We start from the raw sequence: 19,609 nt of genomic DNA on the forward strand, positions 1-19,609 counted from the left end.
AGAAATCATTTTTTGAAATAATTTTAGCCCATATTAGAATTAAATGTAGGATAGCTAAAGAGGGAGGAAAGACCGAATGGAAGACACTTAATCATTTGTGGCTTCACTGAGCCTGAAGGGTATAGGGCAGCCTTGTCAGAGGCAGATGTTGAAAGGACAGAGATGTAATCTAAAAAAGAAGTAAATTAATTTTGTTGTAGGCTGTATAGTCACCACCATGAAATTCTAATCCTGCATAGTCCATTATGGTAGCCAGTGGCCACATATAGTTATGGAGCACTGAGAAAGTGGCTACTCTAACTAGCCATGCTTGAAGGGTAAAATACATACTAAGAAGACCTAGTATGAAAAAAACCATCAAAGTCTCACTAATAAATTTTTAAGTATTGATTACACGTTGAAATAAAAATATTTGGGTATGTTGGATTAGATAAAATACAGTATTAAAATTAATTTTACCTGTTTCTTTTTATTTTTTAAAATTTGGCTACTAGAAAATTTAAAATTACACACATGACTCCCATTTGGGGCTTAAATATTTCTCTTGGGCTGCCCTGTTCTAGACTCAGTCCTGTCTTAAAAACTGCAACAGACAAAACAGGAAGATAGGGAATTAAGGGAACAATGTGCTTATAAAATTACATTAAAAGATCTTTAGCACATTTTAATTACATTGTTTATTTGGAAATAGATGTGATACATCTAGCTTTAATGTGCACTTTATTTACTCCCTCCCACCATACCCCTCCCCTGCCCCAAAGGAAAATGACTCCTGGTTTTTCTTTTAAAGTGAAAGAAGGATTAGCTAAAAAGGACTAACGTTTTAATGGGTAAACCTACAAAATCCTTAGTAGTGGCTTTTAAGGAACTGTATTTGAATTCTTGGCCCCACTGTGCTAATCTAAAGATCTTTGTAAGACCTTTATTACCATTTGTTGTTGTTCGACAGATGTTGCTAAAAAACCTTTTATTTTTAATATGTCCTTTGCTCTTTTCTCTTCTTCCTGAGAACCCTGGCTTGCACTTAAAGCAGCATTAACACTGATCCAAACACCAGTTTTGACAAGGGCCTAGACCAAAGCATTTTTAATCTATAATCCTTTATGTGTAATTCTGAAATGAAAAAGCTCTCAAAACCAAGTTATTTCTGCTAATTCATTTGGTGGCAAACCTGACTTGAAGCAATGGAAGACTATCTGGAGTCTTTATTTATCCGTCTTTGTGGGAATATGTATATGTTTTGCTGCAAAAAATATTAATGTGTTTGGCAGCAAGTGCTGCCCAGGACCTAGGCAGGGGTGATATGCTATGTTCATTGTGTTTACCTTTTTAAATACCACAAAAAAATCTGAATTCTGAAATATGGCTGGCCTTAAGACTTTCAGATTTTGGACCTCTGTTACTATCCCACAGTAACTGGAAATATTTTATTAACCATACTTATGTATTGAAGATGTTTATTTTAGTACAGTCTGAACACAGTGACAGAGGTAAATGAGGTCTTCCTGAAATAGAATTTTGTCATGTCACTCTCCTTTAAGTCCTCTCAGAAGCATCTTGTTTTCTGTAGTTCTCATCTTGGAATTTCATACCTGCTATAGGATGGTATCTGCCTGAGGTTGTCTCCTTTGAGTCCCTTTTGTGTTCTTTCTGCCTGGACATATTTCTTTCAAAGTCAGTCACACAAGGCATCTTTGACTATATCTTAACATATGTGTTTTTTTTTTTTTTTTCATATTCTGGAAAATCCTTTTCTCTTTCTCTTTGTCAAAATTCTTCCAATTCTTCAAGATGTGCATGAGCTCCTACTATTTCCTATACTTTTTCCTGATAAGCTACAGGCCAGAGAGGTGTCACCTTTGCAAAAGTAATGGAACCATATGTGTATGGTTTTAATGTAAATATAGTTTACCTCCTCAACTAAATTGTAATCGGCTCTGTTATAAACTTCTTAGCATTCATTACGATGTCTTTCATAGTGAATGTTCATTAGATATGTTTATCACTGATTTTGGGGCTAGGGGAGTAGAATTAGGATCTGGTACAGCAGCAAAAGTATATGTGATCTAATTGCCAAATTGTTTGCTCCTTTTTGTTTCCTGTTTTAGTTAACAAACATCTAAGTAGTGTAAGCAAACTATACAAATGGGGTTGGAAATGGGAATAAGGCTGCAGCCTTAGGTAGTTTTCCATTAGTTGCCAGAACATAGAAAGGTCTGTATTGTTTTTATTCTTCAGTTTAGCAGTATGGAGTTGTATTGGTTTTTTATTTCCACATATTGTTTTATGTTAATGTTTCAGTTTTTATTTTGAAATACTACATTTAAATATATTAATTCATTACAGCCATTTAAATATAGCTGTTTACATTAAGGGACTAAGGCATTTTATTAAATAATTTTAAAGGCCAAGAACTAACATTTGCTGAGCATCTACACATCCGATACTATCCTATATATTTAATATTATTTTCTTTAATCCTTAAATAATTTAGTGATACAAGTTCTCTTCCTGTTTTACTTGTGAGAAATAGCCTGAGGGTACCCAGTGAATGATAGAGTTTATATTTGTTATGCCAAAATGTTGTTTGCTAATGATTACATATTTGCAGAGAGCGGAAGCATAGAGAGTAGCTGCTAAGTAGAAAATGCTTAATTGTGTAAACTAAATAGAAAATGCTTAATTATGTAAACTAAAAGGATCTTTTGGAATTGTGCTTTTGTTGTTTTTCTTACTGTGATGTTCAGTTTCTTTGCCCATTATCCAAATTCTACTTAAGCTGCCATCTTTTAAGCTGTTCATTTATCAGATGAACAAACAAATGTTGCGGGCTGAAATAACAAAAAGGAGAAAAGGTTGGTTGATCCTATAATGTCTTTGGAGGAAAAATTAAAATTCTGTTTTTATAAAGAAGTTCAATATTAGGCATTTAATATAGCCTGTAGATCAGCAAGTAAATTTTAATAGGAAGGCGAGTATATGGGCATAGTACAACAAAATTAATGTTAATTTATTAAATGTAAGATAATGCAGAATAGTTGATTTAAGATAATACTGAAACTAGAAATAAAATCAAGTCAGACATTTTTAATATATTATAAACTTGTATGAAAGTAGTACTTTAGAGTGTTACAGTGCATAATATTTAGCACTGTGTGTTGAACACCCTCTGATAGGATGAACTTCCCCAGCAGAGAACAGAAGTTCACTGTTAAGTATATGACATTTTAGATGAGGTAGCAGTACATGTTCCAGGAGATGCAGTTCGAAATACCATGGTAGAAACTGATTCAGAGACCTTAGATTAGAACTTTATACATATTTCTTATCTTTTTACATAATAGTAGAAGCTATAAGATTTGGTAGGCTTTGAAGGGTGGTTTGCAAAGAAGAACTCGGGAAGCCTTGGAAAATATCCAACCAGGTTTGAAAAAGGAAAGGGAACCAGTAAAATGAAGCGAAAAGAAGCCATCCTGGCCGTAGAAAAAGATAAGGTCATGTCATAATAGTGCCATGAAAATCCAGTGCATAGTTTCAGTGAGTGATTAGGAGTATCAAATGTTTAAAAAAAAAAAAAAAAGGCAAATGAGCACAAGAACTAAGAAAAGCAATGGAAGCAGTCATTGACCATTTTCAGTAGATTTATTTCATCTGAGTCATAGATTGGAAGTCAATTGTTGAGAGTTAAGGGACTGAGTGGTAAGAGATGGAGGCAGCTGTTCCAGATCACATTCAAAAAATATGGCAGGAAAAACAGAATCATTCAACTTTAAACCATGTCTTTTTAAGTTGGGGGAAAATGTGTTGTGCTAAAGACAGAAAAAAAAGGACCCTGTGGAGACAGAGATACTGAAGATCTGGGAAAGAAGAAAATAGTATTGAGAGGAAGTTCTTGTAAGGGGGTTAGAGGAAGATGCTGGAGTCAAGAGATAATCTATGTATTAGGATGGGGGTAAAAGTACAGAGTTTTAAAAAATAAACTTTCCTTACCTAAAATAAAGATGTTTCTGTCATAGGTCTAATAAAGGAAAGCTTTTTCACTATGATCACTGTTTTCCAGGCAGTAATACAGCAGGGCCAGAAAATCTTTCTTGGAGCTCTGCTTTTAGGAGGGATCAGGAATATTCATTCTCCAAAAATACGGAGTAATGTGGTTGGCTTTTTTTTTTTTTTTTTCTTTAACATGGGTTTAAAATTTTTACATGGTTTTAACATTTGGGCAAGAATACCTTTCATTCATTCAAATGGGTAAGCTGTAGGATCTAAGGATAAGACCTGTTACATAAATTTTCATTTCCATTTTATTTATTTATTTATTTATTTATTTATTTATTTATTTATTTATGATTTTATTTATTTATTCATGAGAGAGAGAGAGAGGCAGAGACATAGGCAGAGGGAGAAGCAGGCTCCATGCAGGGAGCCTGACGTGGGACTCGATCCTGGGTCTCCAGGATCATACCCTGGGCCAAAGGCGGCGCGAAACCACTGAGCCATCCGGGTTGCCCTCATTTCCATTTTAGAAAGGTTTCTTTAAGTGTCTTAGGAAACTATCTCCTTTTAAATATTATTTGACAAATATTTATTGAGTTCTTTGTTAGACTAATAGTATATGTGGTCAACACATAAATGGATGAATTAGTTTCCTGCTATTCTAGAGGTCACATTCTAGTTAGGTATGTAAACAAATTATTGACTCTTTTTCTCTGCTTCGTCCTTTTACTCTTAAATACCAAAATAATTTTAAGATATAACATAGACATAAAGTATGTCCAGGAGTGATCTGTTGTAAGAAAATATGAATGTAAAAAAATGTAGACTTATGTCTCAAATTAAGAAATTATTAACTTTACACAGTATTTAGTGTAGGAACTAGAATAATGTTTAATTCTTTTAAACTGTTTTTTACTTATAAAAAAACATTCTATTTAAATAGAGATTTAAAAAAAAAAAAAATAAATAAATAAATAGAGATTTATACAGCTGGCTTAATGGAAGTCCTGCTGTATCTGATAGGAACAGATAAACATTCAGTTAATCTCTTCTATCAGATATAACTGAAATATTTATTGATAACTTGTAAGTGAAAATACAAGGATATACACAGTTTTGCTCACTCAATTGTTAAGTACTTTGTTTTCAAGATTTGGCTGTTCTTGGAAAGTCAGCAAGAATTTTAAAATTTTAGAGAGGAGAGATAAAGATAACATCTGGTTGTCATTCCATTTAGGCGATCACAGTATTGACTTACACAGACTATTTTCTACTAATTTTATGATAAAATTAATACTTGCATAAAAGATTATGATACTGTTCTTAGGAGGGTTGGGGGAAAAAGACTTACTCCATCTTTTACAACAGAAGATTAGTACATGTTGCTGGAATGTCAAGGAAAGAAAAGATGTCTTTGCCACTTCTAGGAAATTACTGAAGTTTTTAATGAGACTGTCAGAATTAATTTAATAATGTTGCTGTATAGGGTAGTTGGAAAGAGTAGGTATGTCATAGTTACTCGAAACTTAGTTTCAGAAAGTGTTATAAACTCCAGATACATTTACAATTATAATCTTAGGAGACTGAGAGATATATTGAGAGCCTTTTATCTGTAGGCTCTCAAAAAAATTTAAACAAAAACAATGAAATAAATATAGTAAGTGGAAGGAGTCCTAAAAAAGATAATAACTGGGACGCCTGTGTGGCTCGTGGTTGAGTGCCTGCCTTCGTCCCAGGGCATGATCCTGGAGTCTCGGGATCAAGTCCCACCCACATCAGGTTCCCTGCATGGGGCCTGCTTCTCCCTCTGCCTGTGTCTCTGCCTCTTTCATTCTGAGTCTCTCATGCATAAATAAATAAAATCTAAAAAAATATATATATATAATAACTATGTTTCTAAGCTGTGTGATCGTATATGAATCTCGGTTTCTTTCACTGTAAAAAAGACAGAACTCTCAGGAAAAATATATTAAACAAAATATGTAATATAATGTATAGGAAGGTACATTAGAATATTAAAAAAATGTACAAGCAAATTTAAGTTAACTTATTTTTTTAAGTTTTACATAGTTAATAGAGATAAATTCGTAAACTAACATTGCTAGAATTTTTAGAAGGGTAATAATTATTGAAATTGTAGAAATAGAGATAAAAATGAGCTTCTACTGAGTATTTAAAATCATTCTTGTTAAATTAGCATGCTGTCTTTTTGTAAAAGAAAGCACTGTAATAGGTATAACCAAGATGACACTTTTCAGTTTTGATACAGCAGGCAGTTGGATTGGTTATTTTTATATACGTTTGAAGATTAATTACACATCTTTACTTCTTGTCTTTAAACTTAAACTTGAAGGTTATGAATACTGATGGCACTGGGAGACGAGTACTAGTGGAAGATAAAATTCCTCACATATTTGGGTTTACTTTGTTGGGTGACTATGTTTACTGGACTGACTGGCAGAGGCGTAGCATCGAAAGAGTACACAAACGAAGTGCAGAAAGGGAAATCATCATAGATCAGCTTCCTGACCTCATGGGCCTAAAGGCCACAAATGTTCATCGAATCATTGGTAAGTAATTCCAAAATTCTCTCAGAGGTGGAAACCAGGAATGAGAAAATATAGAAATAGTGGCTTGTAAAGCGGCAATGTAAATTGTTGATGTGTTATGGGAATGTAGAAATCATCTGTTAATTCTTTTTTAACCAGGAATAGCCTTTTAAATGTAGGCTTTGTACTTAAAATGTAGTACATGGTCCCATTTCTGACTTTGACTAGTGCACTGGTCCTTAGGCAGTCTGGTGGTATACTGCTCCCAGGAGGTCACCATATGATGCTAACTTAGTATGGGCAGCTGAGTGGCATTGTTCATAAACTACACGTCAGAACTCCTGGGTTCAAGTATTCCTCCTGCCTCAGTCTCCCGAGTAGGTGAGACTACAGGCCTGTGCCATTGTGCCTGGCTTTTTATTCCCTGTTAATAGTATTTTTTATGAGATTAGACTTGAATGTATATTTGGGAGCAGATATAATCATACGTCTTTGTGAACCACACCCTAGTCATTTTTAAGTGAACATGTGTTGATTGTGTCGATGTTTGCGTCCCTCTATGCCCTTTTTTAATTAATGTATCTTTTAGGTTCCAACCCCTGTGCTGAGGAAAATGGGGGATGTAGCCATCTTTGCCTCTATAGGCCTCAGGGCCTCCGCTGTGCCTGCCCCATTGGCTTTGAACTCATCAGTGACATGAAAACCTGCATTGTCCCAGAGGCTTTCCTTTTGTTTTCACGGAGAGCAGATATTAGGCGAATTTCTTTGGAAACTAACAATAATAATGTGGCCATTCCTCTCACTGGTGTCAAAGAAGCTTCTGCTTTGGATTTTGATGTAACTGACAACCGCATTTACTGGACCGATATATCACTCAAGGTTAGCCCAAGAACAAGAATGTTAAAACTGAAGACTAGAAGGGAAAATTTACAAAATGTCTGAGTCTTCATGCTATGATCACTCTCCTTCATTGCTTAATAGGCAGAATTCAACAAAAGCCCTTAACTTTTTAAAGGACGTCAAAGAGAAGGTCCATTCATTATTTAATTAAGTGCTTTTTAAAATACAGGATATTTTGCTTGAGTGTTTTAAATCTGCAAGATATAATCTTCTACTTTTTTTCTTTTTTTTAATTTTTTTTTTGTAAATTTATATTTATTTATGAGAGTCACAGAGAGAGAGAGAGAGAGAGAGAGGGAGGCAGAGACACAGGCAGAGGGAGAAGCAGGCTCCATGCACCGGGAGCCCGACGTGGGATTCGATTCCGGATCTCCAGGATCGCACCCTGGGCCAAAGGCAGGCGCCAAACCACTGCGCCACCCAGGGATCCCTTCTACTTTTTTTCTATTTGAGGATGATGAGTGATATTTTCTACAAGAGTCAGCAGTTATTTATCCCATATAAATGACTTCTAGAGACTTGACTCTTAATTTATTTTAAACAAAATTTTGTAGTCTGGCTGAGGTAGAAAACACCAATTTGAGTTAGAGTATAGCTTTTTCCTAAAATAAATATCAAAAAGCATACTGAATCAATAGGAAGAAAGAACTCCTGACCAGAAAATCTGGAGAATAATCTTTTGTACTTCTAGATTGTTTTGGGCTTATTTGAGATAACTTGTGTAAAATTTGTCTAATTTGCAAATACCATGGGTATTGGAGCTAGAGTTGAATTCTAATGATCAGTAAAATCTATTAATTGAGTGAATAAATGAAGTAAATAAATATATTTTGGCTTGTATTGTATGGCCTTCTAAATTTCCTCATCTTGAAAATGGAGATAATACTTATCTTGCAGGGCTATTTTGAGGATTAAATGAGAAAATAAATGTATACAAAGTACTTAAGGCAATGCTTGCTAAGAAGTAGCAGCTATTATTACTTTAAATTTTGGGAGGATTCAGAGTTACAGTGGTAATAATGTGATAATGGTTATATACATTTTATAATGGATAAAGTTGTTGGGATATTTTCAGATTGACATGATGACATGGCATACTCTCAAGAACCTTCAGGAAGCTGACTACCAGTTATGAGTCTACAACATTCTGGTCATATCTTTTTTTTCACTTGATTACTAATAGATTACTAATAGATTTTGAAGGCAAAATCATTCTACTGTCTTACTGGAATAAATTTTTGATCCTTAAGAATTACAAAAATTTCTCCCTGGCTTTGATAGTAAAACTTGAGGTCACAGTTGAATTTATTAGAGATTGACATCAGGTTTTTTCTGTGCTTGTAAAATATGTGAATTAAGAAACTATGCCTCTGGCTCTTCTGAATCCTCCCAACCAGCAAAAACCAAAACAAATACTCTTTCTGGATGGTGTTTTGTACTTAAGCCTTGTGATTCGGTTGTTACTGTTATTTTTGCAGACCATCAGCAGAGCCTTTATGAATGGCAGTGCACTGGAACATGTGGTAGAATTCGGCTTGGATTACCCAGAAGGCATGGCAGTAGACTGGCTCGGAAAGAACTTGTACTGGGCTGACACAGGAACGAATCGAATTGAGGTGTCAAAGCTAGACGGGCAGCACCGACAGGTTTTGGTGTGGAAAGACCTAGATAGTCCCAGAGCTCTTGCACTGGACCCTGCTGAAGGGTAAACAACTTTGATGCATGCATTTTTTGCAACTATACATGGCCTGGTTATGCATTATATCTTTGATGTCTTAAGTAGTGCTTATTTAGGACTCTAATAACTAAACCATAGGTAGTAGGCTTTATTTTAAAACCCATTAGTTGAGGGGCACCTGGGTGGCTCATTCAGTTAAGCGTCTGACTCTTGATTTTGGCTCAGGTCATGATCTGAGGGTTGTGAGATCAAACCCCACTTTGGGCTCTGCGCTCAACATGGAGTCTGCTTGAGATTCTCTTTCTCTTTTCTCCCTCCCCCTCCCCCTGGTTGCACTTGTGCACTCACTGTCTCTCTCTAAAATAAACAAACAGAATCTTTAAAACCCATTAGTGGAGATTTCACTGATTTAGAATTACTTATTAGCTAAATTTTACTTTTGTCATTATTAACATTAGGTAGAGAAAGATTAGTGAAATGGATTAGTGTTATAAATTACCCGGCATACTTATATGCTAATAAACAGCCTTTCTGAAGATACCAAGTTTGCATTTGCTTGCATACTCTCTCAGGTTAAACCAGATTCCAAAACCCACTGAAATAATTCCATATACTAAGAATTAGTTGTATTTTAAAAAGCTCCATTTTAGAATATTCATTGATTCAAAATGGACAATTAGTTTGATCATGTTTAGAAGCTTAGAGAAACTTTGATATTAAATAGTAAACTTTTCAATAAATAAATAGTTGTTTATTTATAACATGACATTGTGTTTCAAGGATAAGTGATCCTCTGACATGATTTAGCAAGTTTTAGAAAGCCAACAGCTAAGAAATCTGAAATTTGAAGAATAATTCCACTTTCAAAAGCAAAAGTTAACAATGAGAACATATAAGCATATTTACCATATCTGTAGTTTAAAAAGTTTCTTTGAAATCACATTAATTGCATTATCAGCTAGTTACCATCTAGTTAGAAGGCCATAGCAAAGAAAGTTCTTTGTGCTGACATGTTGTGATTGGATTACGGTGATCTTGATTCCAAGCATGAGCTACCAGATAGATAACTTCAATAGTTGAGACTAAGGACTCTAGTTTATGGCAACTGACATTTCTCTCACAGTTGTTTCTCCTTGCTTCTTGTGTGCACATGCCTGTCACCTGACAAATGTGAATACAGAGTGAGCCCAGGACTAACTTTAATTTTCAGAAGTGTGTTCATGCATTGTTACCAAGTCAGCCATCAGCTGACAAGCTAATGAGTAAATGTCTGTACTCAGATACTTGATGAGAGTTGGCATGTGAAGTGCTTTCCTAGTCCCCATATTCAGAATGTCTCAGAACTAGTTACTAGTTTAATTGAAAAAGCCTTTAGCTAAGGATTAGTTTCTAGTTCTCACTCTGCCACGTGACTGAGTTGAAGAAATGAGATCATTCACATGTCTTTTATTGCTTTGGCCTCTTTACATCTGTAAAAAGCCTATACTATGGGGCTGCTCTAAGTATAATGTGGAAAACTTGAAAAAATAAAACAAAAGCAAGAGAGCGTTTTAAAATTTCACAGGGATTATAGTAGTAGTGTCACTGCCCAGCTGACTTGATAAAGGGTGATTCATTGCTTTTATACATATAGTATGTATCCTTACACTGTGTGACAAAATGCATTTCAAATTTTGCTTTTTAACTTCATTTAAAGGCTATTAAGTTTTACCTTTGATGTACTCCTGCAACTTGTTTTTGGGGAGAGTGATTATGCAAGTCAAAAAAGAAGTCTAAAAATTTGAAAACTCAAATTACTTGTGTTTGGAAAAATATAAAAAGAAAATATTCAGAAATGAAATCAGATTCTGAGCTTAGAGCTTTAATTTTTTGGTATCTTGAATATTAGATTTATAAATGCAAGAGCTGCAGTAAGGAAATCATTGGTTTGTTTCCAGTTTCTGGGTTTTGGATGGAACAAATTCATTGGAAAGACTAAAGAAAGCTGACTCACTTCCTTTTTAGGATATGAGAAAAAAAATATTTTGTTGAGGGTGCCAAAATAATTGAAAAAATTATAACCATGATTCTGTTTTATCAATTTCTTTGATTTAATGTGTATTTTCTTTAGTTATTATGCATGAATATGACCCTTTCTCCCAAATAATCAAAAGTGAAATGTTAAATATCTGTTGTTTTGAATTTAGATTTATGTATTGGACTGAATGGGGTGGAAAACCTAAGATAGACAGAGCTGCCATGGATGGAAGTGAACGTACTACATTAGTTCCAAATGTGGGGCGGGCAAATGGCCTAACTATTGATTATGCTAAAAGGAGGCTTTATTGGACAGACCTGGACACTAACTTAATAGAATCTTCGAATATGCTTGGTAAGCTGTACTTCTTTTTATTCAGGCAGATAGTATGTTCTTTCTGTGTAAAAATCTGTGGCTGCTCTTTACCATTGGTTAGGACTATTAATAGAACATCATATGAATGTCTAGATTCTTCCTCTGTCTCTTATTGTGTCCTGTTTATTATTGTTAATAGTGGGCCAGGTACTTGGATTCGCATCTCTTTATTTTGTGGAAATTTCATTATTATTGGGCTTGTAATAGAATTTATAACTCCCTAGATATTCCTGAAGTGACTTTTTGTACTAGTAAAATAAGTATATTCATTTCCATCTTTTTATTGAAGGAAGAAGAAAAGTTCAACTTGTAGACCCTTATGGAGAAAAGTAAGACTGTAGTCAAAATAGACCATTTGTAGAAGTTTTAACAAACTCAGTGATTTATAGCAAGAATATAAGTTTGAATCATGGGGTCAGACTGCAGATAGATTGATTTCAGAGGACTGGTCTGGTTTTTAAATTGCTTTTAAATAAAATGTTCTATTTTAAATTGCTTACAAATGTAATATTTTCTGAGTTACAACTTTTTTTTCTTTTTGCCAATAAGACGTATACCCTCACATGTTTCATACCTCTGATTCTCCCCTGTCTACTGCCGTTCTGAAAATAGGACTCAACCGTGAAGTTATAGCAGATGATTTGCCTCATCCTTTTGGCTTAACTCAGTACCAAGATTACATCTACTGGACCGACTGGAGCCGACGCAGCATTGAACGTGCCAACAAAACCAGTGGCCAAAACCGCACCATCATTCAGGGCCATTTGGATTATGTGATGGACATCCTCGTCTTTCACTCCTCTCGGCAGGCGGGCTGGAATGAGTGTGCTTCCAGCAATGGGCACTGCTCCCACCTCTGCTTGGCTGTTCCAGTAGGAGGTTTTGTTTGTGGATGTCCTGCCCACTACTCTCTTAATGCCGACAACAGGACTTGTAGTGGTAAGCTGCATTTCTCCCCAAAGCAAACTAGAATTTGAGGAGAAAGCAGGATTTTGAAAACACTGTGTAGTTCATGTTCTTTTAGGGTTAAAAGTTGTAGAAGTCCAGAATTGATCATTTGTCTAACAAAAGAGAAGGAATAAAGATGGAAAAATACAAGTTTTTGTAACTCACTATTTGATGATAGCTAGTTGCTGTTATAGAAAAATTGTTATAGAAAAATTAAATCTTTTACTTTGAAGCATTAAATATTTAGTGCACAATTGCATATTGAAAAAGACAGTCATGCATTGCTATACATAATTTATATTCATTTTTATAAAAAAGCAGTATAAACAGTACAATAAAGAATCTTCAAAATACAACCTCTTTGTCCTTTGAAGTTCATAGAATAGACTAAAGATAAAAAACTGAAGTGTATAAGAGGCCAGGTGGAAAATGCATCTGAGTAAATTTAGCCCTGTATGAAACATTGTAAATATATGGGAACTAGAGAGCACATGCTCTGAACATAGTGGGTGGTCGCTACTTAATTTCAATTGATGTTAGTAGATCTCCTCATCCAGTCATGAATCCAGAATTTTTTTTTTTTTTGGCTGTAATATCTTCTGATATTTAAATATTAGCAATACTTATATTAAACATACATTAACCACATACACACAGCACTAATAGCAAAACACTGTAAACAGACATTGTTGCCTTGGAGAAAGTTGGTTTATGGTTCAAGTATATGTGAAGGCCCATGTCTTTTTTTTTTTTTTTTTTTAAAGGTTTATTTATTCATCAGAGACACAGACTGAGGGAGAAGCAGACTCCTTGAAGGGAGCCCGATCTGGGACTCAATCCCGGATCCTGGGATCAGGCCCTGAGCCAAAGGCAGACGCTCAACCACTGAGCCACCCAGGTGTCCCAAGGCCTGTGTCTTGTTGGGTAGACAAGAACTAATTGGTAGATAGGATAAAGAAATAGAGATTTCTCAAAGAAAGAGTAAATTCATGGTAGAGACATGTTAGGATTATGACTGACTAGCATAGATGGTAACAAAACTCCTATAGGGTATTAGATTAACTAATACTATTCAAGTATTAGTAGTTTTATATAACATATATTTATAATATAGAAAATATTACATATGAATAATGTAAAATAAGTATATTTTAATATAACATTTATATATTCTATAATTATATATTAAATAATATAACAAATATTACATATAATAATCATTAACTATTTAGTTAACTATTGAAATTACTTTATTATGTGCCTGAAAGTATAAGAAGTCACATGGGAAAGGATTCATTGTGTTCAGACACAAGGCTTCAGCTGTGAAAAACAACAGTATGAGTTGATAGTTTAATGATTTGGAGTCTTTGCCGCATATTAGTTTTGTGTTTTACTACAGCTAGTCACATAAACTTTTTTTTTTTAAGATTTTTATTTATTTGAGAGAGAGACAGTATGAGTGAGTAGGGCATTGGGGCAGGGCAGAGAGAAAGGGAGAAGCAGACTCCCCGCTGAGTGGGAGTCCAGAGGTGAAGCTCAATCCCAGGACCCTAAGATCATGTATGACCTGAGCTGAAGGCAGATGCTTAACCAACTGACCCACCCAGGTGCCCCCAGTCACATAAATTTTTTAAGTCTTAAATTTCCCATTTGTAAATGGGAATAATAACTACCATGTAAGGTTGCTATGAAAATTAAGACATAACATGATTTGATTGCTGTATAGAATGTATTCGAAGAGAAAAAGGCGTGGTAGCAGGGACGTCAACTAGACTGGTGTGGTAATCAGGTAGACTTGCTTGGGATGGTAGCAGTGGTGATGGAAAGAAGCTGGATTAAAGGTGTATTTTGAAGCTAGAGTGAACAGAACTTGTTAATGGGTTGTATGTGAGGGAAGAAAGGGAAAATAAGCAAGGATGACTTTTAGATTTTAGGTTTGAATAGTTTAGATAGGAGACAAGAAGACTAGAGAGGAAAACTAGTTTTCAGAATGAAATAAAAAGTTTAATTTTTGGCATATTAGATTGATTTTCCTATGGGACATTGAAATAGATACATTAAATAGGTGATTGGAGAGAGGGGAGGAAACATGAGATAGTAGATAAATTTTGGAATTGCTAGCATATGCTTAAAATGGATGAAATTATTTAGGGAGGGGATCCCTGGGTGGCTCAGCGGTTTAGCGCCTGCCTTCATGCCCAAGGCGTGATCCTGGAGTCCCAGGATCGAGTCCCACATCGGGCTCCCTGCATGGAGCCTGCTTCTCCCTCTGCCTGTGTCTCTGCCTCTTTCTCTCTCTCTCTCTCTCTCATAAATAAATAAAATCTTTATATAAAAAAAAGATTATTTAGGGAGAAGGTTTAGAGTTGGGGTCAGCAAACTTTCTGTTAGGGCTAGAGAGTAAATATTTAGGCTTTGTGAATCATAGTTTCTCAAACCTCTTCACCTCTGTCCACTGTACCATGAAAGCAGCCATTATCAAGACATTTCTAAAATGTGTCTGAATTCCCATAAACTTTATTCCAAATACAGGCAGCAGGCCAAGATACAGCTATGGGCCATAGTTTGCCAACTCCTGGTATAGAGAAAGGATCTGGTAACCTAAGGAACTCAATTTGAGAAGGGAAAGCAACAGCCAAAGAGGTCAAAGGAAAAGCAGGAGAGAATAGTGGCATCAGAAATAAGATTGTTCCCAAAAAGTACTATGTTGAATGCTGCTGAGAGATTAAGTGAATCCTAAAATAGAATTTTCTGGATTTTTGAGTAAGGAGGTTATTAGTAACCCTGAAAGAGAGTAATTGCAGGGAAATAACGGTGAAAGATAGAGTTGGTCAAAATGTGAATGGAGAAAGGGAAAGAGGTATGTTTTTTAAAGAAGTTTGACTTTGAATGGAAGGAGAACATAGAGGTAGTAATGGAGGATGGAGACAAAGGGACAATGGAAAGACCTTTGGAGATCATTATTTTAGCTGCTTTTATCTGTGCATATTAGTTGGTGAGTGAAGGCTATGAGAAATCAGTGCTGAGTGTTTCTAGTATCTGTCTTTGGCTACCTTTTGGTGATAGATCACTAATGTTTCAAGAAGCTTTCTGTTGTATGCTCTTTCTATAATGAGTACTATTTAATATTTGTGTAGAGATGTATTAGCCAGTGTTCTTTACCTGTGCTTTTTCTTTTTCCTGTAACATTTATCACTCTTTGATATCCTATATAATTTATGTACTCTAATATTTACATATTATAACTTCTTTATTATGTTAACTGCTTTTTCTCTGTCTCTTGGAATATAAACTCCTTGAAGTAGCTTTTTTGTTTTGTTTTGTGTTTTCACTGATATATCTTAGGTGCCTAGAATAGTGCTTGATAAATAGTAATGATTCAAGAAATCATTATTAAAAAAGGATGAAGACAGGACAGGACTTGGAAGAATACATATGATCTTCCATTTGATAGCTCTGTGACCTTGGGGAAAAACTTAACCTTTCTGAATTTGCTTACCTAAAAATGAAGGTGATAATTTTGGAGATTAACATCTAGAATGATAAAGGACATGTTGGAAGTCCTAAATAAATGTTTGTTTCTTTTCCTTCTCAATTCTCTGAAATCATCTTATTCTTTTACTTTAAAAAGTGGTGGCCACAGGGCTCTCCATAGTTATTGTCATCTAATGTTTATTGCATCATGTGTGTGTATTCATTTATTCTTTCAATGAATTATTTATTAGATGTCTGCTACATACTGAACATTGTTTGAGCCAGTGGAAAATGTAGCAGTGGATGAAATAGACATCAGTCTCTGCCCTCATAGAGCTTCTATTCTAGTGGACAGATAATGAACCAAATAAGTAAACTATACCATGTATTAGATGGAGATAAATGTTACAGAGAAATATTAAGAGTAAGAAAACGTGAGGATGAGGATTGCAACATTAAATATGATAATCAGAGAAATCCTTACTGATAAAGTGACATTATGTCAAGAACTGAGGGAGGTAAGGAGATGAACTAGGTGGATATTTGGGAGAAGACCTAAGTAAAGGGGATAGTAAATGCAAAGGCCCGAGGAGGGAGCAGTGCCACTGGAACAGAGTAAATAAAGAGATTAAGTTAGGGAAGAAACAGGAAGCCAAATTGTGGAATCCCTTGCTCAGTACTGAGGTGGCTGGTCTCTATGGTACCACTGTGCAAATTAGGAAAAGATGTTTCCTTTGGGCAGTCATAGACACACACGTGCATAGCTTGGCTAATGAAGTGTGGACTAGACCTTGGTCCCTACTCAGTGCCCACGGCACAGTGCACAAATGGCACAGTCAGTTGCATGGACTTGGCCTTATAGTTAGTTTATGAAGTTCTTACACAGGAGCATCACCTCTCTTTAAGCTACAGGTGAACAACCTTCCAAAGAGCTGAAAACCTCCCTCCTACTTAACACCTCACCCCCCAACTTATGCATGTGGCTGTCTTCATTGTGAGAATGCAAATCTCAGCCTGTATGACAGTTTTTAAATTACCATTTTGCAGGAGATAAGGGAGTTAATGGTTATATAAATTAGATGGATTTAGGTTTACAAAATTGCATATTCTTTGTCGCTTTAAGCATGGAATGACTAATCAAGTCTTCACTGAAATAAGTCAGAACATTAGCTCCCTCTTAGAGATATTGAGCCAATTAATTGTAGTTGTTAATGTCATCCATAGGCTTTTTGAAACAAGCTTTTCTTTGAAGCCATATATGGCTTTGTCTTAATCTACATTTCTAGAACACCTAACTGTAGACTCTAATTGAAGGTTAAAACTGGACTCAAAAAAAAAAAAAGTACCCAGTGCATTGTAGAAGTCAAATATATATTTGATTGTTTCCCACACAGGAAAAGCTGGCAACTAAAACTCTGGAGTCTAAGCCTCATTGTATATCTTTGTATAAGTGGTGATTATTCAGTTAGAAACTTAGTTTAGAGCCTCCCCTCCCCCCTTTCCTTGATTTACAAGAAAGTAGTACTGCCAAAAAATAATTCTTTAAAAAGAAAAAAGATAGCAACTCTGTTGTGACATGTATTTTTACTACTTAAGGCATGGATTCTACTGAAATTGCTAAAAGTTGTTAAGTCAATATGTGAGGGAGTTGATTCCAGATAATGGAGGGTTCCCATGGGATCATTGAAATAGTTTTAAATCTTCCAAACTGGCTATGGGCTTTTAGCCAGTGAAGAATTTACATAAAGCAGAATTCTTGTGTTGTGAACGTAACATTGTGTGTCAACTATGCTTCACTTAAAAAAATAAAAAAGAATTTCAGTGTTGTGAATACCAAGTTTCTTTATGAATACCAATGAGTTTCTTTGGATTGAAGCCAGTGTACATTTGGGCGTAAATGTAAAGTAAACCAGGGAACCACACATAATGGAGTTGTAAAGAATGGGGGTTAGGAGGAAATAAAGTAAGGAGTTCTGGATTGGCCATTTATGTTTATATCCATGAGAAGGACAAAATTCTACTGGATTCAGGTGATGACTGAATATCAAAAGAATAGAGTATAATTATGGAATTTATATATGTATGTTTTAATGAAGATTTTCAAAATGCTGATAGACTTTGAAGTTGTCAGTAGCGCTATAAAATTCTGTTGTTCTCTAGATATTTTCCTGCATTAAAAGTAATTATATAGTAATCAGTGGCTTAGTCCCAGAAATGGGAAATTTAGTTTCTATTGCATTTCTCCATTTCATAAATTTAGGACATCATAAGAACAGAATATTTTTTATGAGAATTAGAGATAATGACTATAAAGTATTTGTTTTTACTAGTTTTATGTGTATGAGAGAGAGAGGAGGAAGATAGATTTTACTGGCTCTCTCTCCTTGTAAGTATAACATACACAGAATGCAAAATAAAACTTGTATCTGCAATCCATGAGGATTTAATTTCTATTGATACCAACCTTATTTTTTAAAAAAAGATTTTATTTATTTATTTGGCAAAAAGAGAGTGAGCCTGAGGATAAGCAGAGGGAGTGGCAGAGGGAGAAGCTGATGGCCTGCTCAGCAGGGAGCCAATATGGGTGATGCGGGATACCCAAGGACCCTGGGATCATGACCTCAGCCGAAGGCAGCCGCCTTTAACACAACTGAGCCACCCAGGAACCCCAATACCAAATTTATTACTGCTACTACTGATATAATAAACAGTAGTTATTTTTACTTTACATTTATATAATTTTTCATTGAGGTATAATTGACATAACTAACCTTGTAATTTTTAAAGTGTGTTCATATATGTTGTAAAATTCTTAAAGCAACTCAGTGAGCAGGACAAGATAGCTATAACCTTATTTTAGAGTAGAGCAAACTTTGATCCAAAGAGGTTCAGTAACTTAGTTATGATCAAATGATTAGATTAATGGGAGAGCTGAGATTAAAACCAACCTTGAAATTTCTGCTTTGACCAGTGAAATTTCTGCTTTGACCATGGTTCTGCCACCCACAAGAATAGGTTATGGAAGAGTTAGAATTATTTGCTTTGTAGATGAAAATTTTGATAATCTTTATCAATGCTTTGTTGAAATCAAGTCCTCTTTTATTTTTTCTTTCTTTATTTTTTTTATATTTTTTTCCTCTTTTATAAACTCTGGACAAGATGGAACAAAATAGGCTAGAGACCTGTATCACTGGGTAAATTCATAACTGATTTGGTAGCATAGTGCTGATTAGGGTAACCTTGAGGAGAGTTTCTGGGGACATTCCAAGGGTTTTATCTTCAGCCTTACCTCTTCAGCATCTGTGTCTGTTTTGTATGAGATGCAGACAATAGGCTATCAAATATTTGGATGATAACAAGGCTTAGAGTAATTTTGTTTCAAATTTGCTCTTTTTTTCCTTTAAGCTCCAACTACTTTCCTGCTCTTCAGTCAAAAGAGTGCCATCAACCGCATGGTGATTGATGAGCAGCAGAGCCCTGACATCATCCTTCCTATCCACAGTCTTCGGAATGTCCGGGCCATTGATTATGACCCACTGGACAAGCAACTCTATTGGATTGACTCACGACAAAACATGATCCGAAAAGCACAAGAAGATGGCAGCCAGGTAATTCCGGGTTCATTTCGAAATCTCTTCTTTTGCCTGGTAATTACAGTAACCAACCACCCTATTT

General features: G+C 35.2%; 1 protein-coding gene across 2 annotated transcripts in view; it reads left to right on the top strand.

Annotated features, from left to right (window-relative positions):
* The window catches only part of LRP6 (LDL receptor related protein 6), a 166,714-nt gene that overhangs the window by 107,250 nt on the left and 39,855 nt on the right, over positions 1-19,609 (top strand). For both annotated transcript variants that reach the window (XM_077871039.1, XM_077871038.1), the window contains 6 exons: positions 6,347-6,563; positions 7,132-7,421; positions 8,921-9,147; positions 11,307-11,491; positions 12,125-12,451; positions 19,340-19,542. In XM_077871039.1, the coding sequence (XP_077727165.1) occupies positions 6,347-6,563; positions 7,132-7,421; positions 8,921-9,147; positions 11,307-11,491; positions 12,125-12,451; positions 19,340-19,542 (1,449 nt within the window). The remainder of the gene's footprint in view (positions 1-6,346; positions 6,564-7,131; positions 7,422-8,920; positions 9,148-11,306; positions 11,492-12,124; positions 12,452-19,339; positions 19,543-19,609) is intronic.

The sequence above is a fragment of the Canis aureus genome, chromosome 25 (assembly GCF_053574225.1).
Source record: "Canis aureus isolate CA01 chromosome 25, VMU_Caureus_v.1.0, whole genome shotgun sequence".
Classification (NCBI taxonomy): Eukaryota; Metazoa; Chordata; class Mammalia; order Carnivora; family Canidae; genus Canis; species Canis aureus.